The sequence below is a fragment of the Apodemus sylvaticus genome, chromosome 17 (assembly GCF_947179515.1).
Source record: "Apodemus sylvaticus chromosome 17, mApoSyl1.1, whole genome shotgun sequence".
NCBI lineage: Eukaryota > Metazoa > Chordata > Mammalia > Rodentia > Muridae > Apodemus > Apodemus sylvaticus.
The window spans coordinates 64510360-64536583 of record NC_067488.1 but is presented as its reverse complement, the minus strand read 5'-3'; the positions used below and the strand labels follow the sequence as shown (position 1 = coordinate 64536583).

At 45.0% G+C, this 26224-nt stretch overlaps 1 protein-coding gene across 3 annotated transcripts in view; it reads right to left on the bottom strand.

Annotated features, from left to right (window-relative positions):
- Positions 1 to 26224, bottom strand: part of Ano6 (anoctamin 6) — a 176534-nt gene that overhangs the window by 117975 nt on the left and 32335 nt on the right. The window contains exon 2 of one of the 3 annotated variants that reach the window (XM_052160235.1): positions 21240 to 21302. The exons of 1 other annotated variant lie outside the window; for it this stretch is intronic. In XM_052160235.1, coding sequence (XP_052016195.1) covers positions 21240 to 21302 — 63 coding nt within the window. Of the gene's footprint in view, positions 1 to 19416; positions 19436 to 21239; positions 21303 to 26224 lie in introns of those variants that run through there. One more of the 3 variants, XM_052160237.1, reaches the window with a different exon arrangement.

Below are 26224 nucleotides of genomic sequence, written 5' to 3'. Positions count from 1 at the left end.
GTGAAGATCCAGAGGAACTTAGAAGACTCCAACAGGTTGTTCCAGGGCTGTTGTGAAGCATATGTGCATATGGTCATCTGGAGCTGAGAAATCGGTTGTGATCAGTATCTCTGGGGTCATCTTCTGGAAGTGCTCCTCAGAGTCTGCCCACAGAAGCTGTGTCCAGAGGGAGCTGAAGCAGCAGCTGAACTGGCAGCTGAATTAAGTACCGTGTGAGTTACCGACCTGTTACACTCCTGCATGACACCGGTTATGAAAGCAGGGAAGGGTCACGGAGAGCAGCTGGGCCTTGGCACTGGGAGAGGCCAGGAGGCCACTGGTGGAAGTGTAGCCTGTGTATACTACAGCCTGCTAGAGATGCCAGGATGTTGGGTGACCACCAAGGACAGCAGCAGTTATGGAGAGGAGCCTGCTGGGGCCCAAAGGTGTGCTGAGGGAGCTGTGGGTGGCAGGGCCCAGCAGGTAGCGCTCCCAGGCACTGTGGTTCCAGAAGATCAGGAGTGAGCCCCAGATTCAAGACAGTAAGCTGCAGGATTCAGTTTACAAGTTTGATTTTACTTCATTCAGACTGTGGCTATGCACGGTCTTTGTATTTTTAGATTTGAGAGACTTTGGATGTTTTGAAGAGACTGGACTTTTTTTTTAAAGTGTTGAGTTTTCCTTTAAAGACTGTAGGACTTTCGACCATTTGTTTAAGAGTGTAGCATCCACATGGCATCTTTAGATGAACAAGAAAGGGAAGATTACACTTTAATAGTGAGATGTTTGTGGGTCAAGCTGACAAGCAGTCAACTGTGTTTGTTAGGTTTTTGGTTTGGTTTGGTTTGGTTTTCCAACTTGACACAAGCTACAGTCAGCTGATCAGAAAACGACAGTTTAGAAAATGCCCCAGACTGACCTATGGGCGGTTTTTGTTTTTTCTTTGTTTTTGTTTTTGTTTTATTGATGTGGGAAGGCCCAGCCCACCGTGGGTAGCCCCATCCCTGGGCAGGCAGTCCTGGGGTGCCTGGGGTGTATTAGAAAGTAAACTGGGAAACCAAGGACAGCATGTCAGTAAGTGGCATTTCTCCATGACGTATGCTTCAGTTCCTGCCTCGAGCTCCTGCCCCAGCCTTCCTCCATGGCAAACTACATAAACTGTAAGCACAAATACACCCAGTCTCTCCTGCTTCCGTTCATGGTGTTTTATCACAATGACGGAAAAGTGGGAGGAACTTCCGGTGCCCTCTAAGTCTTCCTAAGGAATGAGTGTGTTGCTTACATAAGTAGAGACAGGCTGCCCTGGGGCACAGAGAGCCATGCACACACAAAGGAGACCTGGCAGTGTGTCTCTCACTCGATATTCTGCAAATAGTTGGCAAATATTTGCAAGAAGGTAAAGACTCAAGTTCCTTCTCACCGGATCCACTTCCATGTCACCAAACTCCCTAGCCAGGAGGACAAGGCATTCCACAGTAGAACAAAATGAAGAGGCAGCCTCTGTCCTTCCTGGTTTTAGTCTGAGAGAAATTAATCCCGAAGGTGACTTTCATCCACAAACATGCATCCTCACGAAGAGTTCCAGGCCACTCACTCTCCTTGCACACTCTGTTTAGTGTCAATTTTGTCACATGCTGTCACCACACCTCACGCCAGTAACTCAGCACTGGAAATATCTCAGGAGCCCCACAGGTGTGCTTCAGAAAAGCTGAGGACGCCATCACATGGTTTGTCCCACAGCCCACGTGGCTGGTTAATGCTTTGCAGAGAACGCCACAGTGTGTTGTGAACTCACGATGGATATACAAACTAAAGTCTTTGGTTTTTTACAAACTGATGCTTTCTATCAGTCACTTATATACCAGTTTCCAGTGGACCTTTTAGCATCAGTGACTGCACTCCCAATGTTGCCCAATCATTACCACTGTTACCAAATCCATCACCTTGGATTCTGTAACCATGAAGCAACATCTCCCCGATTCCCTTCCCTCTTCCTGACACCCTCTAACATTTTCCTGTTTCGATTCCCTTGATTTCTTCCACATATGGCATGCAGCTGGAATTACACAGTGTCTACTCTTTTGTTAAAATTTTATGTGTATGGGTATTTCGCCTATGGGTATGTCTGTGCACCGTGTACATGCAATGCCCACAGAGGCCAGAAGGGGGCAGCATTTCCCCTGATACTGGAATTAAGAGATGGTTGTGAGCCTCATTGTGGGTACTTGGAATTGAATCTGGGTCCTGTGGAAGAGCAGCCAGTGCTCCTAACCACGGAGCCATCTCTGCAGTCTAGTGTCCATCTCAGTATTTCACTCTGTACTGATTTGAAGTTCCACCTATGATTCTTCTTATGACTGACCTCATTATATACATTACATACATTATATACATTATATACCACATTTTGTTTGCTCAGTCCTCTGCTGGTGAATACTTGGGTTGCTTCTATCTTTGGCTCCTACAGATAGTACCTCAGTGGATGTTAGTGGCCACCCAAGTCCCTACTTTTCTTCTGCATATGAACCTAGGATGGGAACTGGTGGGTCGGACAGTGCACCTTAGCTTTTAGAGGAGCTACCGAATAGTTTGCCACAGTTGCTGCTGTCTGGCAATCGCATTCTCGGGGTCTGAGGGTTCTCACACCCACATTCCCTGGGTCTTCTCTGTGCTGATATTTTTTGCAACAGCTGACATCCAGGTAGGTGCAAAATGGTACTGAGGTTTGAATTTGCCATCCTTTAATGATCAATGCTGCTGTGATACGTTTCACTTGCTACTGATGGCCATCTGTGTGCATTCTTTAGAGAACTGTCAACCCAAGACCTTTCCCCGTTTTGTTTTGTTTTGTTTTGTTTTCCAAATGGGTTGTCTTTTGTGGAACACAGGAATTCTTTATGTACCCAAGATATTGAAGACATACTATATACATGACTTCTGATCATTATTCCTAAAATGTCTCACTTGTTTTAGAATACAGCTGTATGTTAACAAAAATGGATGGTTTAAAATAACTTAGAGAAGAGTCACCCAGAAAAAATGTAATGTATTTCAGTGGGGGCGGGCGGAGCTATATTATGAAACTGGTTTGTTTCCCCAACACCGAAAACAGAAGTTCAAATAGATATCTCCATACCGTGTGTGGCAAGGCATCATTTACAAAACAGTGATGGCTGAACTACCCAACCCCACCAAGAGAAGAACACACAGACAAAGTGGCCTGTACACACGACAGAGCACCATTCCACGTAAGGGGAAGGAAACCTATGGGAGAATCTTGGGGACATTCCGCTAAGCAAAGTAAGTCGTCATAAAATGATAAACAGATGGCTCCATTTATATGAAGTACCACAGAGGTCAACTCCACAGAGACGTGACATGGAATGGTGGTTGCCGGGGTGGGGGGAGGGGCACATGGGGAGCGAGGTTTAGTGGGTGCGGGATGAAAAAAGTCTACAGGAGGAAAGAACGTGGAGTTGGGTGACGGCTGACGATGGGCAGACCACAGTGTGAATGTTTTTTATGCCACTAAGTATATAATTACCAATGGTGAGATGATACATTTTAGGTTATATATATTTTACCACAGCAGCTGAGCCCCATGCCCCACCCTCCCCAAGAAGAACCCTCTGCAGACTGGAGACCAGCACTGTGAAGGGTGGGACTGGGTGGAGACCTCACATGGTGCTAGGATTCTCACGTTCCCCTCTGCCAGGGTCCATGCTGGGAAAGTGCACAGTGTGCTATTTACAAAGGTGAAATGAGGCTTCTATGAATTATATGACTTTATGAGAACAGAGAGAAAGTTAAGCAAAATAAGCAATGCCAGTCAAGTGATTTTTAATTCTTTAAAAACTGTCCGTATTTTCCACAATGACAGTGAAACTCGAGCACACCAGACAGCCGCACTTGGTCTCAGCGCGCCTACCCTCCCCTTCCGCCTTTCACAGAGAACCTTACAGATGCCCGCCCGAATCTTCCATTGGTCACTCTGTGTCCTATTCCTCAATGAGCCTCATCACGTGACAGTGCTGCCTCCTCACATGACCGAGTTGCACCCACAAATCAGCTGTTTGTCCTCTCCCAGGGTCCTAGATAAAGCAGCCACGTCTCAGAGTCCTACCGGCTTCCTAGCACCTGTTTCCTGTCTAAGTTCTTTTCGGCCATGAGCAGGTCATCCTAGGACTGCGGATCCGCTTCACTCGCTCTGTGCTACGGAAGAGACAGAGAAGTCAAGCGCTGTGTCTAAGTCACAGAGCAAAGCTCTGTGGGATCTCAGATCCCAGGGGCTCAGGCCGATCTTTACAAACTGCCTTTGCATCTTCCACCATTCTGTTTGCCTTCCCCCTGACTCTCTCCTGTCATCTAAGTCCTAAGTCCACACTGAGTCCAAGCTTTCTAAGGGCACCGTGTTCCCCTTGTTTATCGCTGAGCAGGAGTATGGTAGTGCTGGGCTGTGAGGCCCTCTGTGATTTCCTGTTGATGGTGCCACAGGAGAATGCATACTCTTTATAAGGCTGGTTGTTAGTGCCCGAGCACAGCAGGGTACCTCAGAAAATAAGAAAACGTCTATATATGTGTAAATGTCCCCATTAAAATGAACTGAACTCAAATGAGAGAGCTCCATCCAAATCGCATCGGCATCCACTCACCACTGAATGAGTTTCTAAGTTTTGGATATAAAGAAACATTTTAACTAGTTAATAAGTAACAGACTGGGACAGACAACAAACTTTCTTTCTAAAAGGGTCCATTTTTTCCTTTACTCCAGTTAGTATTTCACAGAAAATAAAACTGAACAACTCGGGTGATCTGAGCTAAGTCCGCCAGCACCCACAAGGTGCTATCGCTCAGAACTTAAGGTGCAGGTCATAAAGCAACAGCCCAGCTTCTTGGCCCCCACCAGGAGCCTAGAGGCAACTTCTCAGATGTTGGGCACAAGTTCTCCTGCCAATCTTTCACTAAAGGAAGAGGGGGAGGTGGTAACAGTTAGCCTGGGAGCTAACTAAGCACTCTGGGTAAACTGGCTATTCTGAAGAATACTGAGGGTTAGGGTGTGTACAGTATCTGGCCCTGTGCCAGGGGTGATGCTTCAGAGTCCTGGATGCCTACAGCCTTCTCAGCAGGCTATCCCTGTGGTCCGGTGACTCCGAATGATTACCCTTGTAGCTTTCTGACAATAGCATTTCTCAGCCCTGAATGCAGGGTCTTGGAATGCAGTGTTAAATAATTATAAAAGAGTACCACCTGCCAGGCCTCTGCACCACCCCTTCCAAGTATCCCGTAAAGCATGACTCTTAAAGTTGAATAGTTAACCAAATATCTTTATGTATATAAAACTCCCAACTGCATAATGCCAGTTTACAATGATAAAGTCTTATCCCAATTATCTAACCTCTCCCAAACACCAGAAATACATCTGAAGCCATCTGGACATCCACGTCTCCCTCTCTGCTCCCCTCATGTCCTCTTAGCTGCTCCTCCTCCTCCTCCTCCTCCTCTCTCCCCTCCAGTCACTGGCCTCTCACTGCCTCAATGTGAATGGATAGGAAATATTTTGCAACATTAGAAAACTTGGAACCAACCAGCTCCTTGAACCTCTTATTCCCTAGTATCTTATTTAATTGTGTTTTGTAACTTTCCACTCTTTAGGCTGAGGTGGCAGTTGGTAGCTGGTCACTCGTACTGTTCTTGCTGCTGCGGTGGCCAAGGGGACAAAAAGAGGAGCCTGTAGATCCAAGAACCACCATTACATCTAGTTCCAGGCTCTGAACTTGATGACCCCAAAACACATTTTTATTATTAATTAATTAATTAATTAATTTTGCAAACCCAAACTGAGACTTCAATCTTGCAACAATTCTTAGCAGGCCAGATGCAGCTAAAGTCAGACATGTCTACCCAGAATATACCACAATATAGTTCGACATTTTTAATGGTTTGCGTGTGAATGTAGCTATATCACCTTAGAGATTCGAGCTATTCTGGATTTATTAAACATGAATTTAATTTGTTACTGATGGAGATAACACACGTGGCTGCAGTTTCTCTTCCCTAGGGAGCAGTAATCCTGCGAGTTGGTACAAGGTCAAACAAACATTTTCAGTTGCTGGTCCTTTTGGAGTCTATGTAATGTCTACTGGTGATTTAAACTCTGACTTCAGACATTTTCAGCTCAAAGTTTAACTTGGGGTTTAATAAATGCTGGACAAATACTCTACCAATCTCTCCTCCACCAGTTCTCCTTTTGCCTTTTTTATTTTGAGAGACGGTCCCACTAAATTACCCAGGCTGGCTTAAAACAACTGATCCCCCTGCCTCCGAAGCCCCAGCAGTTCTTTTTATGTGCTGAATCTATCTACACATCGTGCCTGCACACGTAAAATGACTATCACTTATTCAGTACGCAGTTTGCACTGTAGTAGACTTTGGGAACAGAAAAGATGAAACAGCTACCAAGACACGCGTGAGGGCTTTACATAAATGGACAGCTATGAAGGGCAGATGGCTGCACAGCACTTAGGCACTCAAACCAAGCCCTGACTGATGCTGTAGTAGGAACCAGGGACTGTCTAAGAGGTCAGGCTGGTAGGAAATCTAGGCCTGGGACTAAAATAATGAAAGCAGCGGTAGCTATGAGCAGAAGTCAATGGAGTGTTGCAACACAAAGTTATGAGAAGCACAGGTTTTACAAGTTGGTTGGAAAGGAAGGTTAAAGATGTCTAGTCTAAGAGCAACTCTCCCTGGAGGGGCATCCTGACAACTGTGTGTACTGTCTCTGTCTGTCTGCCTACCTGTCTGTCTGCTTATCTATCATCTATGTCTGTCTGTCTGTCTGCTTGTCTATCTATCTATCTATCTATCTATCTATCTATCTATCTATCTATCTGCCTGTCTATCATCTATCAGTTGTATCTCTACCCTTCTCCCTCCCTGCCCCCACAAAGCTTCTGTGAAAGAAAGAAAGAAAGAAAGAAAGAAAGAAAGAAAGAAAGAAAGAAAGAAAGAAAGAAAGTAAGTAAGTAGGGGGGAAACTGGAAGTAGAAAGGTTAAAGGTTTAAGGTGACAGACAGGGGCAGAGAGATGGGGGGGGGGGAGGGGAAGGGAGTCAACCAAAACTGATAAACAAAAAGGACAAAAGGAAATCTTGATTGCTGAAAAGCTGATCAAAACTAAACTTCCACACTTAAGGTGAGAAAAGTTTGAACAGAGGTCCCCTGAGTAGGTAGATAAGACGGCTATGAGAAACTATCAGGGCATTAAACAAAAATTCAGGGCCGGGCTTCCACGTGAGCTGTTTTCTTAGGCGACACTTGATACTCAAAACAGTAGACGGCGTTACCACTGCTCTTGGCATAGTTACCACTGCTCTTGGTTGCCCACTGAAACTAGTTGGAAAGATTCTATTACTGAAGACACTATATACCTTGGTCACGTGACAGAGAAATCAGTGTAAGTCAATGGATCTGGACTGGAAGCCTCCTCCTGGTGAGCTGACCACAGATACTGTGTAGGCTGCACAGGGAAACTGCCTTCAACAGTCTTGCTCAGCTTGGATCCTGTGGTTGTGCAACAATGTGGACCACACAGACAAGGAGCAACAGTAGCAGGCTAGTTAGGGAGTAACCAGCTGCTTTATTAGGTTGGACTTGAGACCTGCTACCTCTGAGAAAACTGACATCTGGCCTATAAAACCAGTCAAAAGCCTAGGACTGGGGGAGCAAAGGCCTTGGTAGGGAAGCTACTACTGCTCTTTTTGCTAACTGGGCCTGATGTGCCTCTCAAATTGCATTCCAAATAGCAGCGTCTGTGCCCTCACACTAGGGCTACTGCCAGCCTTAGCTAGAGAAGCTTCTTTTTGTAGTGGTCAGTGATGAGCACTGAATGCCTGGCTATAAATCAGATATTCCTGACAGCCCTTCCAGGACATAAAGAACATCAGAGATAAGGGGTAGAAAGACTGTAGGAGCTGGGGATTGGGGGACACAGCGAGCGTTGACTTCTGGGTGTAACGTGGCTCTCCTGCTACTGAACTCACTGATCTATGCATTTACATTGATTCCTCTATGTCTCTTGAACAAGATGTATATAGTGCCTTTGGTAGTAGTTACTTATACAAGATCCCTGTAAGATTGGGCTTGCCAACACTCCGCCATGGTAGGAGCTGGGGTACCCATCTCTGAGGACTCGTATGCAGGTATGGAGAGACCTTCCTCAGTGGGATAACCATGGGTGTGATGTACACGACTTGTAAGCAAGCTCCCAGCCACTCTCCTGCGAACAAACCATAGTGAAACTCACTGGGTCAAATGTTAGCGCGTGCACACAAAACCACGAAATAAAAGCAGCAGCGGTCTGGCTGGAAAGAGGGAAAGAGAGGGTAAGCGGGGTGAAGATAACCTAAATACATCATGCACACATACAAAACATGGCATAACGGAACCCATTATGTATAATTAACGTATGCTAAGAAAAACATCAAAATTTGTATTGACTAAATTGGGTGTCCTCTCTGATTTGGGCCAGAGTTCACGACGAAAGAAGAGGCTTCCGAATCCCCAATGCCTTAGTTCTGACATGGAAGCACTAGAAGTGCTACCAAGCTCCCTGGAAGGAGGGACGTTGACTGTTCACCCACCTAAGCAGAAAAATTCTTGGAATGCCTGCACCAGGCAAGCCCTGTGAATACAGGAATGCGGAGGTTCCAGGGATCTCAGCCCGCCCTCCCCTCCTTCTCGTGGATAGGTGGTTTCCCTTCTGATCCCCGCCCAGAGCTAGCTCATTCTTTATTCTTCTCACCATCAACACTTTTCATGGCCACAAGCCTTCCCTCTGTAATAACCAAAAAGAAAAGAAAACAAAACAACAATAACAAAACCCCCTCCTTCTCGGTAATGAAACATTATTAAAACATCAAATGTATCTGTTCTTTGGCCCCACAATTCCTCTTCAGCACCTTTGCAACACTGTCAAGGAGAAGACACAACTACACCCAAGGATGCTACTGTGTCCAGCGTAAAGTTTTAGGAGAGCACAAGAATGTCTACACAAAGCTCAGACATGCAGAAAATGCTGCAGGACAACTGAGCAGAGCTCCTCAGCTGCAGGCGGCGGCATGTCGGACATGAACGTGCAATTCACAGCGGTGCACGCAGCTCACAGGAAGCAATCAGCCAACCCTGTATCTTCACAAACTGTAAAGTGTTGTCAAGTGTGTGTGCATGCATGTGTGTTAGCACACAGGAATCCTGAACGGCGATTCACTCAGATGACGGTGGCTACACATAAAGAAATATAGTTATGGATGCTATTCTCGGTTATGTTTTCAAGGCTTAAAACTTTTACATTCAGTGTATGCGGCTTTATAATCAGAATAAAACAATAAAGATAAGGTTATCTGGGGAAGCTAAAATAACAACCTTAATCAGCCTTTCCCAGTGTACTTATTGTGCTGTGACATAGTCCAAAATCCTAAGGGTTGGGAATGCGGCTCTGTGAAGACATGCTTGCTTAGCTGAGCAAGGTCCTAGAATGATAGGAGGGAAGGAAGGAGGGAAGGAGGGAGGGAAGGAAGGAAGGAAAGAAGGAAGAGAGAGAGAGAGAGAGAGAGAGAGAGAGAGAGAGAAACAAATAAAGAAAGGAAGAAACAAAGAAACAAAGAAAGAAAAAAAACCCATAATCCAAACCATTCCTACTACTGAGTAGCCAGGTACATCGGGCCTCCCTGGCCTCCTGCCAGTGGGCATTTGGCCCCAATCTGCTCTGTCAACCGTTGACCACAGTCTTTATGCTGCCCTGCCTAATGTCTTCCATTTCTTGCCTCCCAGAGATCTCAGTGATCACTGACATAGCTGACCAAGCCAACCTTTAAAGACTCTTGTCATTCTACCAGTGTGTTTCCTGGTGTGGTTTTTTTCTGCACCCTGGGCTAGCCTTGAGTTCCTTAGTAGCTGAGGCTGGCCTTGAAGTCAAGATCTTCCTTCCTCCTTAGCTTCCCCAATGCTAGATGCCAGGGGTGTCCTCTGGGCCTGAGGTCCTTCCTTTCGGGACTCTTCTACTTGTAACTCCTCTTTGACTGGACATTCCTTCTGGAAGCCCTCAGCTCCCCCACACTGGGTACTGTGGCAGCTGTTACTGCACCTCTGCTCCAGTGGGTGGGTCTGTTTCAGGTCTGATTCCTATGCCCTCTTATCTATGTGATTCTGCCACGTAGATATTTCCGGGCATCTCACAGTCAGGCTTATGAAGGGCTTACAGTTGCATCTCCACACACTCCCTCCCACAAGCCCTTTCCGCTTTTCCTCCATCTCCCCTCCCCCACTCTGCCTTATTCCTGCACCCTCAGCATTCTACGATCTCCCACTCAGATCTCACACTGCCAATCCCCTGCACACTGCTCTGCACAGCACGCTTACCTTTATAATCTGTTCTGTCAGCGACTTTCACCCTCTTCCTAACCCCATCTCCTTTCAGCTATCTAAGTGACCTTTGAAAACAAAACTCTGATAGAGTAGTTTTGTGCTGTAAATCCTTTAACGGCTTGCTATGAAGAAAACCACTTTGCAATTTGTACCAAGCATGTGTAATTTCTGTAATGGAGAAAGCTATGACAACCATTTTAATAGGAGTTAGTTAACACACTTAGAGGTGGGCCCCACGCCCAGCAGTACAAGGCCAATACCAAACAAACTCAATGGTCTTTCTGAATTATTTTGTCTTGTAATGAGCTGTTTTGGCCTTTTTTTAATTTTACTGATCTTTTGTTTATATGTTGTGGTTTCTAATTTTGCGTTTTTATGGGTTTGGTGTGTGTGTGTGTGATTTTTTGTTTGTTTTGTTTCATTCTGTTTGTTTGTCTTTTTGTTTTTTAAAGAGAAAGTAAAAGAAGGCTGGATTTGGACAGGGTAGGAGGAAGGGAGAATCTGGGAGAAAATGAGGAAGGAGATAATATATTCTATAAAAAATAATTTTCAATAAAAAAGTCATCAATCAGTTACAATTTAAAAAGTTGAAAATGAAGTCAGAGAAGGGAAAAGTGTATTTTTTTTAAGGGGACAGTGAATAAAATACAGATAATTTGTTACAAATGACTTTCAAATAAATGAGGCAAATTTTACATTAGAAAAAAAAATGTGTCTGGTTAAAATAAACTGTTAAATCTCGGTGTTCTGGCACAGGCCTGTAGACTCCACCCTAGGGAGGCTGGGGCAGGCAGACAGGGAATTAAGGCTAATCTAAGCTGCACAGTTAGACCTGGCGAGGGGATTCTGAGAAGTAGGTAAGTCATCCTGTTTCAATTCTCAAAAAGAATGAGGCAGCGGCCAAGGCCAGCAAAGAGAATTAGAATGAACCTGAGTCCCTATAACATCTGTTCCCTGGTGTACACAGCAAGGCTTGTCACACAGCCCAGGTGTAGAATCAGCTAGGTATCCATCAGTGGATAAACAGATAAAGAGCCTGTGTAGAATAACGTAAGTGACCTTTACCATACTGAAATGAAATTTCTGCCATTTGCAATAACATAGACAGAGCTAGAGCACATCATGTTAAGTGAGATTAGCCAGATACAGAAAGGCAGCCTGCATGGTTTTTACTTCTGTGCAGAAGTAATGATGCTGGTCTCATGGAAATAGAGCAAAATTGTGGTTGCCAGAGTCTCCAAAACATAATTGTAAGGGCAGTTGGCAGGCACAGGGGCACAGTCAGATAAAGTGTCCCAATGTTCCACAGGACAGTGCAAAAACAACAATACAAATCTGAATGCTCCCACCATAAACAAATACATATCAGCTATTCTGATCTGACCTGTGTGTGTGCACATATCAGCTATTCTGATCTAACATGTGTCTGTGTGTGTATGTATATATAACTATCCACTTACATGGCCACTATACTTATAGAAATATAAAAATGTGCAACTATTTAAATAAAATATGGCATATGTATTATTCACATGAGAGGCCAAATCTTTTAAGTTCAGACTCCATTTTAGAGAACCTGACCTAAGTTTGAACTCAGGTAAACTAACAGGCTGGTACCTAGCATTAGTGTCCAAGTTGCCCCCAGCAAAACCTGAGCCTAGCTCCAGTCTCTAGGCTAATCCCCAACAAGACCAGAGTCTCCAGGTTACACCCTAACAAGACAAGCATCTCCAGGTTACTTCTCCAACATATCTGCACCACAAGACCAGCATCTCCAGGCTATTACCCCAACAAACCTGCACCCCAGGTTACAAGCCCACCCCTTGCCTAACGACCACCAATGCAGACGGGAGCAGAAATTAAGTTTATGATATGACTCCCAGTACCAGCCAATTATGTTAAAGACCACGGTAGCTTTCCAATTAGATGCTTGCACACATATTCCTTGCTTGCTGCTTGCTATAAAGCCTTGTTCAGATAGACATTTGGGGCTCCCCCACTACCAAAACCATCCTGCATAATGGCTATATGCTGGGGAATGGGGGTGGGGTAAACTAGCTGGAATTGAATAAAGACCCTGCTGTGAGTTGCATCAGATTGGCTCCTGTCTGTTTTGGGGGGAAATCAATAGCATTTCCCTGACACTACACAGACATGTGCCTTGGGGGGTTGGAGTGGAGAGCTAAGCTGAGGCAGTGCTCTTCCTCAGGGGTCCTATCTCCTTTGAGCAAGGAGATCTCACTGAGAAGGAGAAATGGGTGTGGGCAATGATTGACAGGAGAGGGTCAGCTGACCAGGCATACTGAAATTTTTCTGTTTGTTTTGTTTTGTTTTTTTCCCTGAGTTCTGCAAATACTTGAGAGTCTGAGTTGGTTTTTGGCCTCTTGTCCCTAAAATAATGGTTCCCGAATGTCAGTGCAAGAATAGAATGAATTAACAACCTCTTGCTAAACTATCAGACTAATCCCCACAGCTTGCCAAGGAGATTCTGGGCTTGCAACTGGGGTAGGGGTGGCTCTGCAATAAAAGTCAGCCTGTGCAACCCTGCCCTGGGGAAGACATCCCTGGTTTTCAGGTCACAGGATAAAGGACTTCACAGCCCAATTTTCTCCTCAGTCACTGTACTGACCGCAGTGACGTCTACTGGGTTAATGATCAAACCCTCCAGTTAAAACCACAGTGACAGACAATGCCCACTTTCTTCCGTCCCAACTGAGAAAAGAAACTTGGAGAAAAGAATATACAGATAGGAGAGTTATCTCCTCATACAGAGCCTTAACAGAAAGAACACAGTTCCTGGCAGGTGCTACGGAGACGCCTCCACTTCCAGAGGACGCCAGGGAAAACTCACTCGTTAACTACTAGCTTTCCCATTCTCCCGATTGAAATGAACTTCACCTTTCATGAGAACATGAATCCAGTGTGCCTGGCCATCAGCTAACAATGCCCATGGGGGGGAAGGGGGGACTTCAGAATATTTAACCTTTTACAATCCTAATTTATGAACCCTGGGTTGCCATTTTAGTTAAAACTTTAAGGGATTTTGTAATCAGAGAATTGATTAATAGGAGGACAACTTTAATTTCATGTTTTCTTCTGTCAACTACAGCAGCTCTGCTTCCTGTGCTAATGTTCAATTACAGAGCACCTTAATTTCCTAACTAAGCCTGTGAGTAAAAAGAGACTTGAACTCATCTGCTTCATGTTCTTGGTCTTAAGACTGGGAGAAGAGGCTAGGAGAGAGTGGGCGTGTCTGCCGAGATGGGGCCAATCTAGGACCTGATCACAGCCTCCCACGTTCCCACCATAGCATCAGGGCCTGCACAAAATGTGATGACATACCTGATCAACTGCAGTCTGAGCTTGTCTCTGTGAGACTGGCGATTCCAGAGCTACCAGGACGTAAACCAGCAAGGGCAGAGGACATGGGGCATGAGCTTGAAAGCCAGAGCAGGCAGGCTCGGAGAACTGGGGCAGGCACACAGCAGGCGGCTCAGGCCCTGGAGAAGTGCCATCCTGAGCGAGGAAGGGCCAGAGGCAAGTTTATTTCAACCACACAGGTTCTTCTAGAACAAGGGGCCAAGGTGGGGCAGAAGGAAGAGCCAAATTCCACTAAAAATCAGTTTCTCTTATTTGGTTTCAAATCCTGGGGCTAATGGGTCTATTTAAAATATCACCTCTCCCTCTCTCTGTTTGTCTCTGTCTCTATGTCTGCCTCTCTGTCTCTCTCTCTTGAGTGTTGGCAGGTGACATGACAGGGGACAGGATGGGACACACAAGAGAGTCCAAGGTGCCTACCAAACTCTCTGACTGCTTCTATTTTCTCATGAAAATCTAACAAGAGTCCTCCATCCTTGGAGGGGTTGAGAAGTCTGTGCTAAGGGCTGAAAGAACCCTGCACAAGTGCCTAGAGCCCACACCCACAGCCCACCTCCTCCCTTTCTTTTTCTCTTTTAAAAAGAAGGAAAGAGTGTAAAGTTTATACTCTGGTTGAAGTATTTCATAAACAGCTGGAGTAATAAGGACCTAAAAATACCAACACCAAGGGTTTCTAACAACCAACAATCCAGCCAAGTCGATGCGAAGGAAGGAACTGGAACTGCAGGGGGAATCAGCAAAATTCCTAGAGAAAAGTGGGGGGCCGGGGGCTGAAGGGGACAGCAATGGAGGGAGGAACGAACACAGCTTCAGACTGATCTCCTGAGACAAATGCATCCATGAGGGAACAAAAGACATTACCAAAAAGAGGCACGCAGAGAGAAGCATTTGGAGGACAAAAAAATGAACTATGAAAACTCAAACTGCAGCAGAAATTAAAGTCACCAGCAGGCTGGAGTCATCCAATGCTGGGTATGCTCATTAAGTTGGATCGAGAGATCAAAGAGAAATTGTGCAAAGTGTGGGAGCCACTATCAGATGACAGAAGTATTCAGGAGCTGAGAAAGAGAAAGGAAAAAAAAATCCCAGCACACAGCACATTTATTTTTTCTAGAATTAGTTATTTTGCTCCCCACATTAACTGTCTCCTGTACTGGCCAGGCATGGTGGTGCATGCCTTTAATCCCAGCACCTGGGAGTTCAAGGCCAGCATGGTCTACATTCATGGTTCCCAATCTGTGGGCTTCAATCTCTTTCAGGGTCAACTGACTCACGGGGTCAAGTATCAGATACTTGTTATGATATTAACAGTAGCATCAAGACAGTTATAAAGTAGCAACAAAAATGATGTTACGGTTGTGGGGGGAGGTCAGCACAGCATGAGGATTGCATGAAAAGGTCACACACAGCACTGGGAAAGGTGAGAACCACTGGTCTACATTGTGAGTTCCAGGTCAACAACAGTTAAAAAAAGAAAAGGAAGAGAGAAGAAAAAGCCAGCCAGAGAGAAGGAGCCACTAATGTTCCCACATGCTAACAACATTGTCTAAATCAAGACTCAAAAAGAGAAGCTCACAAAGTCCTAGAGGAAAGGGTTTTCATACAAAAAATCAGAATCCGACACATAGAACTTTTCAAGAAATAGCTGGAGAAACATCTTTGAGTGGAAGGTGTCAACCTTCAGAAAGCGAATGATTTCCACACTGGATGTGCAAACTTAACTAAGTCGTCACTTAAAATCCAAGAAGATAAAGCCAATTTCAGACATGTCTCTCCCATCTCTGCAACTCCTGCCTTCCTCTGTGAGGCCCTAGAAAATACGTCTACAAATATGTCCATGAAATACTAAACCAACAGTAAAGACTACACACAGCAGGCCCTCCTAGGAGACAGAGCCTCTAGGAGTTGGCAGGACAGTGCTAAGTGAAAATCATTCTCTTCCCTGAGAGGAATGGACACTCCAGGGGCTCTTCCTCCAAAGACGACCCTGACAGGATCCCTGGTTATACTGAAAGGAGCTTTACAACTAGTATAGAATTTGAGGTTGAATTATTCATACCTATATCAAAGATTAACAATAAAAAAGTCAATATTGGCCATGCAATCTAATCGTGAGAAAGAAAAAAAAAAAAGCAAATCAAACTAAATTAAACGGTTCATCTGTGGAGAAGATTCCACAGTTGCAATAAAGTAAACACTGAATATTGATCTCACCCAAATTACAGTACAATTACAATATGATTACAACTGGCAAAATGAGAACTGAGAAGCAAGGGGCAAGGCGGGGCAAAAGCAAACTAAACACTGGTACCACAGGGCGATGCCTAAAACCAAGAAAAAGATAAATTACAACTTCAGTGTGTCGATTAAAAAGGCACACCTGATACCCCGTGATAGCTCGTAACTGCCTGCAACTCTAGTTCCAGGGGAAGCTGATGCCCTCTTCTGGCCTCCATGGGTCCCTGCACACACACAGTGCACATAAACTCATGTAGATGTGTACATATGCACACAGAGAACAAATAAACAAGGATGTTTTTACAAAAAGATGGAGTTCAGTGGTAGGGTACGTGACAAGCAGGTGCACGCTCCAGGGCCAATCAGCAAGCCTAAGAAAATAAAGATGGAGAGTGTACGGTCATTCCAAACATCTCATGAGAGCCCTGTGCTGTATGCAGAAGATGTATCAGTGTACAAACCCTAAGATGGTCTTTGTGGGGAGCTTGTGTAAGTACTTCTAAAGTAACTCCCTGTGCTTGGTGAAAAGAAGGGAAGTAACAGGTTGCTATGACAGATTATATCTCAGGCAACTATTCGGGACAGGGTCGGGAGAAGAGACTCCCTGAGGAATGATAACTGAAGCCTGCAAGGATGGGATGGAAGTTGACTGTGTGGAAAAAAGAAAGCTTTAGGGGAGGAGGGAAGATCGATGGTGCGATCGCAGAAAATGTTTGGGTGTGCTCACGACAATGCCTTGGGGGTCAGTAACCAAGACTGAAAGAACTTAAGAGAGAAGAGGCTACCCTCAAATCAAACACCTCATGATATACCCAGCCAATATGACCCCAGCGGCAGGCAGACATGAGGAACAAGTTGAAGTAGAAGAATCCAGATGGACCCCAATAAAATACACAATGCCAGGCAGACAAGAGCAGACACCCCAGCATCGCAGAGCTGTCTGGTGCAAGAGTGGGTGTCACACGTCAGCCAGTAGACTGCTGTTGAGGGCAGGTTAACAAGGTTTACCGAAGTGGGGAGAGAGAAGACAAAGTCAGGAACATTTTGAAAGGAGAACTCAAGTTCTGGAGGGAATGAAGATATCAAAAGAGTACACATGGAGGGAGCCATGGCTCCAGCTGGATATGTAGCCCAGGATGGCCTTGTCGGACATAATGGGAGGAGAGGCCCTTGGTCCTGTGGAGGCTGGATGCTCCAGTGTAAGGGAATGCTAGGTCACTGAGGCAGGAGATGGTGGGTAGGTGGGGGAGCACCCTCATAGAGGCATGGGGAGGGGAAGGGGATGGGGTTTTGGAGAGGAAACAGGGAAAGGGGATAACATTTGAAATGTAAATAAATAAAATATCCATTTTTTTAATTTAAATTTAAAAATAAATAAAATATCCAATTTAAAAAAAATTAAATTAAAAAAAAAGGATGTCAAAGGAGAAAACAGGGCTGGTTCCCGCTACATGTAGGTAGCATTTCAACTGTGGAGATGGGGAGGAGGTGACACTGCCCATGGATGGATGGGGACAGTACCAGAATAGGAGGCAGGATAGAGTCAGTGACACATGCAGCAAATCTGGATTTCATCCTCGGAGAAGCAGGCAAATGGAGAGTCTGAAACTCAAAACAGTCAAAAAGTGTTATATTGAAGCCCTTAGGACACAGAAGAATATGCAGAGAAAGGGGCCCAAACCACAGCAGGAAAAAAAAAGTCAACATTCCAACACACTACGATGAAGGAAATTCCATCAAAGGACCAAAGAATAGACAGCAGGAGCTGGGAAGACAAATTGGGAAGTAATTACAAGAAAGAAGTGAGACCGAGTGAGCAGAATTTCAATGAAGTAGCATCCATCCCGAGGCTAGGTAAATAAAGTGTTTCAGGAAGGAGACAGTAGAAAGCCCCAGGGCTCCACTCAAGAGCCACTGTGACTCACTGTGCAGGGGCACAGGGCTCTATCGCAGAGTGCTCACGGAGAAGTGTGCTCAGATGACCTAAGAATCCAGAAGTGACCCCAAGGATGTCCTCTCCTGCCAAGCTTGGTGAGAAGTCTGGAGAGCAACCTGGAAACCCTGGGACCCACCTGTGAACTGAAAGGGGCTCTGATGGGCAAGCTTCCCAAACAGGAAGTAGACAATGTCCTGGCAGAGAAAACGAGGTTTGTGAGCACAGTGCTGCTGTATTTTTCTAACTCAGGGCCTGTGGGAAGGAAATGAGCACAATGAAGCCATGTCTCATTTGGCTGATGCAGAGACACAGGAGAGGTGGGATTCTCAGATCCCAGTTCTCAACGCTGAAGCACAAATCACCAACCACTTTGCTTGTCCGATTCCTCCAAATCAAATACATCTGAGAATAAAATCACAAATTTCTAGACCCATGACTTTAGACCACAAGCTGCCCTTTTGAAATACGCAACTGGCACAGACTGAACCCATCCATGGAACGTTAAGGCTTCACACTGCACACATGCATCCTGTGTAGATCACCTCACTCAAGTTTGTTAGCACACACTCCGCCTCACACCCTGCTGGGCACCAGACCCCTAGAACTCACTCACCTTGACTTTAAGAGCTGTCTGATGCCACCCATCCATTCCCCCTCCTCCATGCCCCGACAACCACTGTTCAGCTCTCTGCTTCAGTGAGTTTGACGGTTTCAGATCCTGTGTATAAGCAGTATTTATTTGGCTTTCTTCCCTGCCTTATTTATAGGACAATGTCCTTGAGACTTGTGCATGCTATCACAAAGGCACATTTCCTTTGTTATATGGCTGAATAACACTAATAGGCATGTGCATATATAAACACACATACACACATGCAAACACATCCCATAATACTCACCGGCATGCATACAAATACATACATGCAAAATGCAAACATATCCCATAACATTCATAGGCATGCACACACACACATATACATATCCTGTAATAGTCACAAGCATGTACATATATATACACACATATACACATGCATACACATCCCATAATACTCATAGGCATGTATACAAATATATACATGCAAGCATATCCCATAACACTCATAGGCATGCACACACACATATACATATCCTATAATAGTCACAGGCATGTATATATATACACACACACATACTCACATGCAAGCATATCCAATAATTTCTTTATCCATTTATCATCAACAGAGGGGTATTTCCATATTTAAGCTACTGCAAATAATGCTTCAATGTCCGAGGAGATGCAGGTCTTGATTTTATTTCCCCTGGGCAGACACTAGGACTGTCTGACAGTGCAGAAGTTCTACTTCTTTGACTTTTCCTTGAACCACCATGCTGTTTTTCATAAAGACTCAGCAATTCACATTCCCGTGGAGGTGGACATGTGTTCCCCTTTCTCCACACTTCACAATCGCCACCTCACCAACTTACCCATTTCTTAACAGAAGTTCTAAGATGCTGAAGCAAGTGCTCTTCTTCCAACATAGTCAATGGTCGAAGTTAGTAAGTACTCTCTCATTTGGAGACCTCGGCACAGGGCCAGACACACAGGACGTAGAAATCAGAAAGACTTGGGTTAATTCTAGTTCTGTCTGTTCCCGTGTGTTTGTGTGTGTGTGTGTGTGTGTGTGTGTGTGTACTTGTAAAACCTGAGTCCTGAAATGGCAGGGCAGTTACACATGGTCACTGGTGTGCCTTAGGTAGAAGCCATGTTCCTTACAGGTTTAGAACATTAATCTAAGCATTAAGCTGGGCGTGGTGGCACACTCCTGTAATCTCAGCACTTGGGAGGCAGAGGCAGGCGGGTTTCTGAGTTCAAGGCCAGCCTGGTCTACAGAGTGAGTTCCAGGACAGCCAGGGCTACACAGAGAAACCCTGTCTCGAAAAAACAAACAAAAAAAAAAACAAAAAAATAAATAAAACAAACAAACAAAAAAGCATTAATCGCTCTCTTCCTTTTGATTCTAGAATATACTGCCATGCCTCTGAAGTTCAGACAGCAACAGTTACTCACCAGTAGGCTTTCTCTGGCCTGTCAAATTTTTCATCCAAAAATGTAAAAAAAAAAAAAAATTTAAGAAAAAAAAATTAAAAAATCTGGTAGAAAATGTTCTAAAGATTTTTTGTTTTAAAAGTGATGAAAAATACATTTTGTACAATATAGTAAAATCAATTACTATGGAAACGTCTTACAGTGGGAGCTAGATGAGGCGGCTCACACTCATGATCTAGTGCTGCGCAGGTGGGGGACAGGAAACTCAAGTATTTAGGGACATCTTTCAGACATGGGGACATGACAATCTGTCTCAGAAGACAAACAAAAATATTTTCTTTCCCTCATGTGTGGGGGTTTTGATGCCACACACCCCAGGGATGTGCCAGCAAGGAATCCGTGAAACTCATTATACAGACTGCAAAGTAGTTCTACGCACATTGGCCGTAGCTCCTCAACACCTTAACATCCTTGGGTCTGCCCACAACGCTGCCCAGTTAGCAGTCCTGGTTCGAGAAAGTCCAGCTCTGAATCTTCCACCCACGACAACCATTTCTTTGTACGATATTTACACTGAGCTTCCAAGTCACCTATAGGCTACAGAGCCATAGCCAGGGAACCCAAACACAGAGCTGGCACCACTTTCCCGGTGAAAACCAGGATTCTAAAATATCTAGGATGACAGAGGAAAACACATCGTTTTTGTCATTTAAGAAAACTTGCATCTAACAAGGCCAAAACATTTAATTCGGCTATTTGGTTTGTTGACTAAGTTACATCTTCAACATGAGCACAACGATGGTTTAAAACACAGTTCCATCAAATACTATCTCCATCAGACAACACTCCTTCTGCCGAGGGCCACAGGGTCCCCATGCTCACACAGCACCCTGACTGCAGCATGCTATTCAAAACACCCTAAGCGACATGCGAGGTCACCAAAATCTTGTTTTCATTACACCGCCACTAACATTGCCCTGCCAAACGTTCTCCCCAAAGGGATCCTGACCTATAATGCAGTAGGCCGCAGGAAATACACTTAGCTGTTAGTGCTAATGTATGGCATCTGATTATTTTTAGCAGCCCATGTGGACCAAAAGTTAGGGCAGTGCAATTCAACAAATTGGTGCCTAGGACCTAACAAACACACACCATCAAGTCACACAGAACACAAGAACGTTATGGGCTTTCTTCCAGAACCAGCCATGTGAGGGGAAACCTATATACAAGTGCTGTTCAAACACAACCAAGGGGATCTTACCCAGACCGGATGGTAGAGGAGTATGAGGAGCCAGAAAAGGTCTCCTGGAGTCAGGAACATCACCTGAAGGATGAGGAGGTATCAATAAATAAAATAAACAAACATAACAGCTGGCGTTGGGCAACAGAAAGCCCAGAAGAGGCGTCAGACCTGAGTCCCAGGCCTGACTCGCAACAAGTGTGTGACCTTGACCAAGCCATTCTAACCTTCCTGGGTCTCCATTTTCCTTAGGTGTAGAACATGGTTAGGTCAGTCCGTCAGTTGGCCAGACTCTTGCTGCACATCGGAATGGCCCCGGAGCTTTTCAGAAATCCTGGTTCCCTCATCCAGAAAGGTGGTTTTACCGGGTGGGCCTCCTTGTTTCTCCAAAGCCTCTGGGCGTTACCAACCGTGTAAACCGTGTAAACCGGCACGGGGCTGCGATTTCTCTCAAGAAGCAACCTCTCAAGTCCCTGACTTTGATCTTAACCTTGGTATATAATAATTCTCCTGAGACCTTCTTGACCGTCCAGCGTAGACTGCATCCCAGACAATTAAACCAGCACCTCGGAGTGGGGATCAGTTCCCAGGAATCTGAAAATTCCCAATCTGGTGCCAAGCTGCACCCAAGGTTGACGCCCACTGTTCCAGACCTGCATTTCCGGTTCCTATACAGGCAACCACAGATGGGAGAAGAAAAGGAAGAGAAGCCAGTTCCCTCATTCCCATGCTAAATAAAAAAAGACAGCCGAATGCCAGAGGCCACTGGTAACTTATAAATGGTCTGCATGCACGCAGTAGTTGATTTCAGGTGAGTATGTCCTTCACGTCAGTGCACGACAGGTGGGAAAGTTCCAAACTACTCTTGTTCTAAATTTAAAATCCAATGGCTTCCTTCTCTAACAATGACTCCACAGTGTGTTCTCTGCGACTCTCAGTTAGAATTTGATTTGCATGATTGCCTGTAACATGAGCATTGCAGTCCTCACTCCTGAGGTTACTTAAATCCACTTATTAGGCACGGGTGGAGCAAACAAACAATAATTAGAAACACTGCAGACAGCCTTTTAAATCTTTGCTGAATTACATGTTTCCTGCACCCAAGCCCATAAGCACAATACGTCCGTAGCATCATAAAATCAGAGCCTCAGAAACACTAACACTAACACTAACCTGGACACACAAGCCATCTCGGGGCCTCCTTGGGACTCTTAAAGATGGCTTTAGAAGAGGGCTATCCTCTGCCAGCCCTTCTCACAGCTAGAAGTCCCAGGTGAGAATGAACTCTCCATGGGCATGCGGAAAAAAATGCAAGCCTCAGAGAGGCAGCCTTCTATTTCCAGAAACCAAAAGAGCATCAGCACCTTGGCACAGTTTATAAAAAAATGGCAGGTGATGCCTCAGGCTGAGAGGTTGGAGTGGGGAACTCAGGGCCAAGCAGAGGAGTGTTCCACCCTTAGCATCCAAGCCACAGTGGTTGGCTTATGGGACCTGCTAACCTCAGGAGCTGCTGGCCCTCCTGGCCCACACTGAGATCTTTGATGAGAGGTAGGACTGCTCACATTCCATTAGATGCTGCCCCTTGCAACCTTGCCAGACTAGGACCAGGCAGAAGGATGGACTGGATACTGGATGGAACACTGCCGTCCTTATAAGAAAGACTATTTAACTGAAAGTGGGCACTCCTGCTAATTAATGACTCAGACGGACCCCTATTCCTGGGCACCGCTGAGGGTTGAGATGACCTCAGTGGCCAAGGAAAACCCCTCCCTGCACAGAGTGGGCCTCGTCCAAGAGGCTGGAAGATTTTTCACTCAGTGCTAGCCAACAATAAACAGGAAGCAAAGACAAAGACTGTTTTCACCAAAGGCAGAGGCCTACTGCCTTTATTAAGTGGTTCTTTCCATCTTGGGCTTTAAAGGGAATCCAGCCATCCACTTTGGGTGTTGGAGTGGGGATGGGGTCAGGAAACAGCATAAATGCCCACTAATAGCTGAGCAAATCAACACTACACACACACACACACACACACACTTACTAACTTACTTGATAGATTGCTACATAGTATCTCAGGTACTCAGGCACACACACACACTCACACATATACACACACTTACTAACTTACTTGATAGATTGTTACATAGTATCTCAGGTACACACACACACACACACACACATACACACACACACTTTTACTTGATGGATTGCTACATAGTATCTCAGGCCTGTTTGCAAGCATACACACACACACACACACACATACACACACACTTTTACTTGATAGATTGCTACATAGTATCTCAGGCCTGCTTGCAAGCATACACACACACACACACACACACACTCTTACTTGATGGATTGCTACATAGTATCTCAGGCCAGTCAGTGCATGGCTGCCTCCCTATGACACATTAACACATGGAGAAAACTGCACCCAGCCTTGATAGAAAGAACACAAAGGGCAAATGTCAGAGGAGGTAGTTACTTGGCAGAAGAGCTCTTGGAGAGAGAATGTTCCTCTTCCTTCAAAATCCTTCCCAGCAGTCTGAACTGTCTCCTCCTCTACCTGTCCTCCTCCCCCTTTAATAACAGACACGAACCTGGTGGAGTGCTATTTTTTGATTCTTTATATTAATCTCCCCACATGCAAACAAAACAACTCTGTTTTAAACTGAGGGTTAGGGAATGCAACTCCTCAAAATCCCTGTGTCCAAGTCCTAACACCAAGCTCCTTTTGAGACTATTTGAAGAGGCAGCCTTTAAGGAAATAATTATGTTAATTAGCATAATACTAGGGTGGACCCTAATCCAGTTAGAAAAATTCTTGCTGCAGAAAGAGATGCCAGGTGCCTGTGAGCACTCTGAGGAAAACCATACAGGGACACAAGAGAGGGCAGCTGTGTGCCAGCAGAGAGGCTGACCTCGAGAGACAGGGAGTGCTGACACCTTGACCTAGGCCTTCCAGGCCTGCAGGAAAAGAAACATCTGTGGTTTAAAGACCTGTTCTGGGATGGTCTTACGGTTGCCATAGCAACTTATAACAACTGAAGAAAAGGCAGACTCAATTAACTCGTTGAACAAGTGCAGAGATGACTCTTCCTGGCTGCGGGGCAGTGAACACGTGACACTTTCCCGTGGTTGTGGGGCAGGGTACCTGTGAGGCTGTGAGGACTCTTCCGTCACTCATCCCGACTCTCCCAGTCTCCTGTGACTATGAGCAAATGGAAATTGCCAAACTCTGAATGCCCCAAATCAAGTTTAGGTTGCTTTTACATACAAGTAACTGCATAGGTTAATGCCTGCAAGTTTTAAATAACTAAACGTAATGGTTCCAGCTGTAAACTCAGGAAAGAATGCCATTTTTATAAGGAAAACGCCGATGCTTTTTTTTAATTAAGGATGGAATTGCCAACATAAAAATCTGACAAGAAGTGAGAACTTGTTCCTTTTACTCTCAAATGAATGTAGTGAAAGGCTTTGTGATTTGAATTCCCGGAAATTGTCTAGAATCTCAACCTGGAACTTTTCCAGCTGCTCGACACTTGACACCAGGCTCACAGCCTCAGACAGAATCCCAGGCCCTCTCTCTGATTCTTGCTATCACAGCCCCGGTCCTGTGGTTACAGCCATTATGCAGAAGTGAAAATGATACCACCATGTCTACGTCTTGATGCTAACATCAACTGCCGGCGGCCTTGCAAACGTCAAGCAAGTGACTCTACCCATGACCTACATTTCCACACTGTTTTGCTCAGTGAATTGGGCCTTAAAGGGAGGATTAATTACATATTCTAAAAACACATGTAACACTAACACAAATACAGATGGGTGTGTAGAGGTACAACTAAGCATTATCTTTCAGCTATCATGAAATGGATAAATGAAAAAGCGTGGATTGGATCTCAACTCCCCCATACTAATGCTCTGTCTAAAAACTGTCCTGTTCAGTCAAAGACAGGTCATTTACTGTATCACCAGACTGTGTATTACTTCTTAAAATCGAAAGCAACTTTGTGAGACGAGTAAGATGTCCTAGACTACTTTTGCCAGTTAACAAACTTTCCAGGAAGGAGCTGAGATGCAGAGAACTTTCTGCAGCTGGGGGCCAAAGAGAATGAGGAACACATACACCAGCATGACCCGTGACTATCCAGACACCAGCCAGTAAAGATACACCTTTAACACTGAAAATTAATACCATCGTACAAAGAAGCAGGAGACAACACCCCCAGTGTCAGGGATCGGAACATAGAGGCAGGAGTGTGGTAATTTTGAGGCCAAATAGGAATACAAAGTGGCACATTGGCAGGGAGAACAAAAACAAAAAACAACAACAACAAAAATAACAAAAACAAAAAGGAAAAAAAAATGACAAGAATTCCTTTAGGGAGAAAACAAAGGCTAAACATGAAATGTGGCCTGAGAGTTATACTGACAGTTCACAATTATAATTAGCGATTAAATGAAAAAGCTGAGGCATGTGATTTATAATAATCAATGAATGACCTCATCGATGAAACTTCATGTCACATTTCCCTTGTTTATAAGACCCCATCCACCCTGTGCTGACACCACTCCAGGACTCGAGCTGGTCATTTCCTCTTGGAGTTCTAAAGTCTTGTAGAACACACACCATATTTTTTAACACTTTTAATATTATTAATTTTTGTTTTTTTTTTTACAGCTGTTTTACCTACATGTCTGTCTGTGCATCACATGCATGCCAGGTGCCCAAGGAGACCAGAAGAGGGCATCAGATCCCTGGAAACTCAGTTGCGAGCCACCATGCAGGGGCTTGGAACCCAACCCAGCTCCCCTACAAGAGCATCTATGCCCTTGGCTGCCGAGCCATCACCTCCCCCAGCCCTGACGCCTGTACCTCATTAGTTTACTCCCTAAGACATAAAGTCTGGCAGTGAGCACAAAAGAAGACTCTACTCTGTGTTTGCAGGAAAAACTGGATACAGTAGATATATGTGACACAATATTAGTCAGCTATTTAGTGT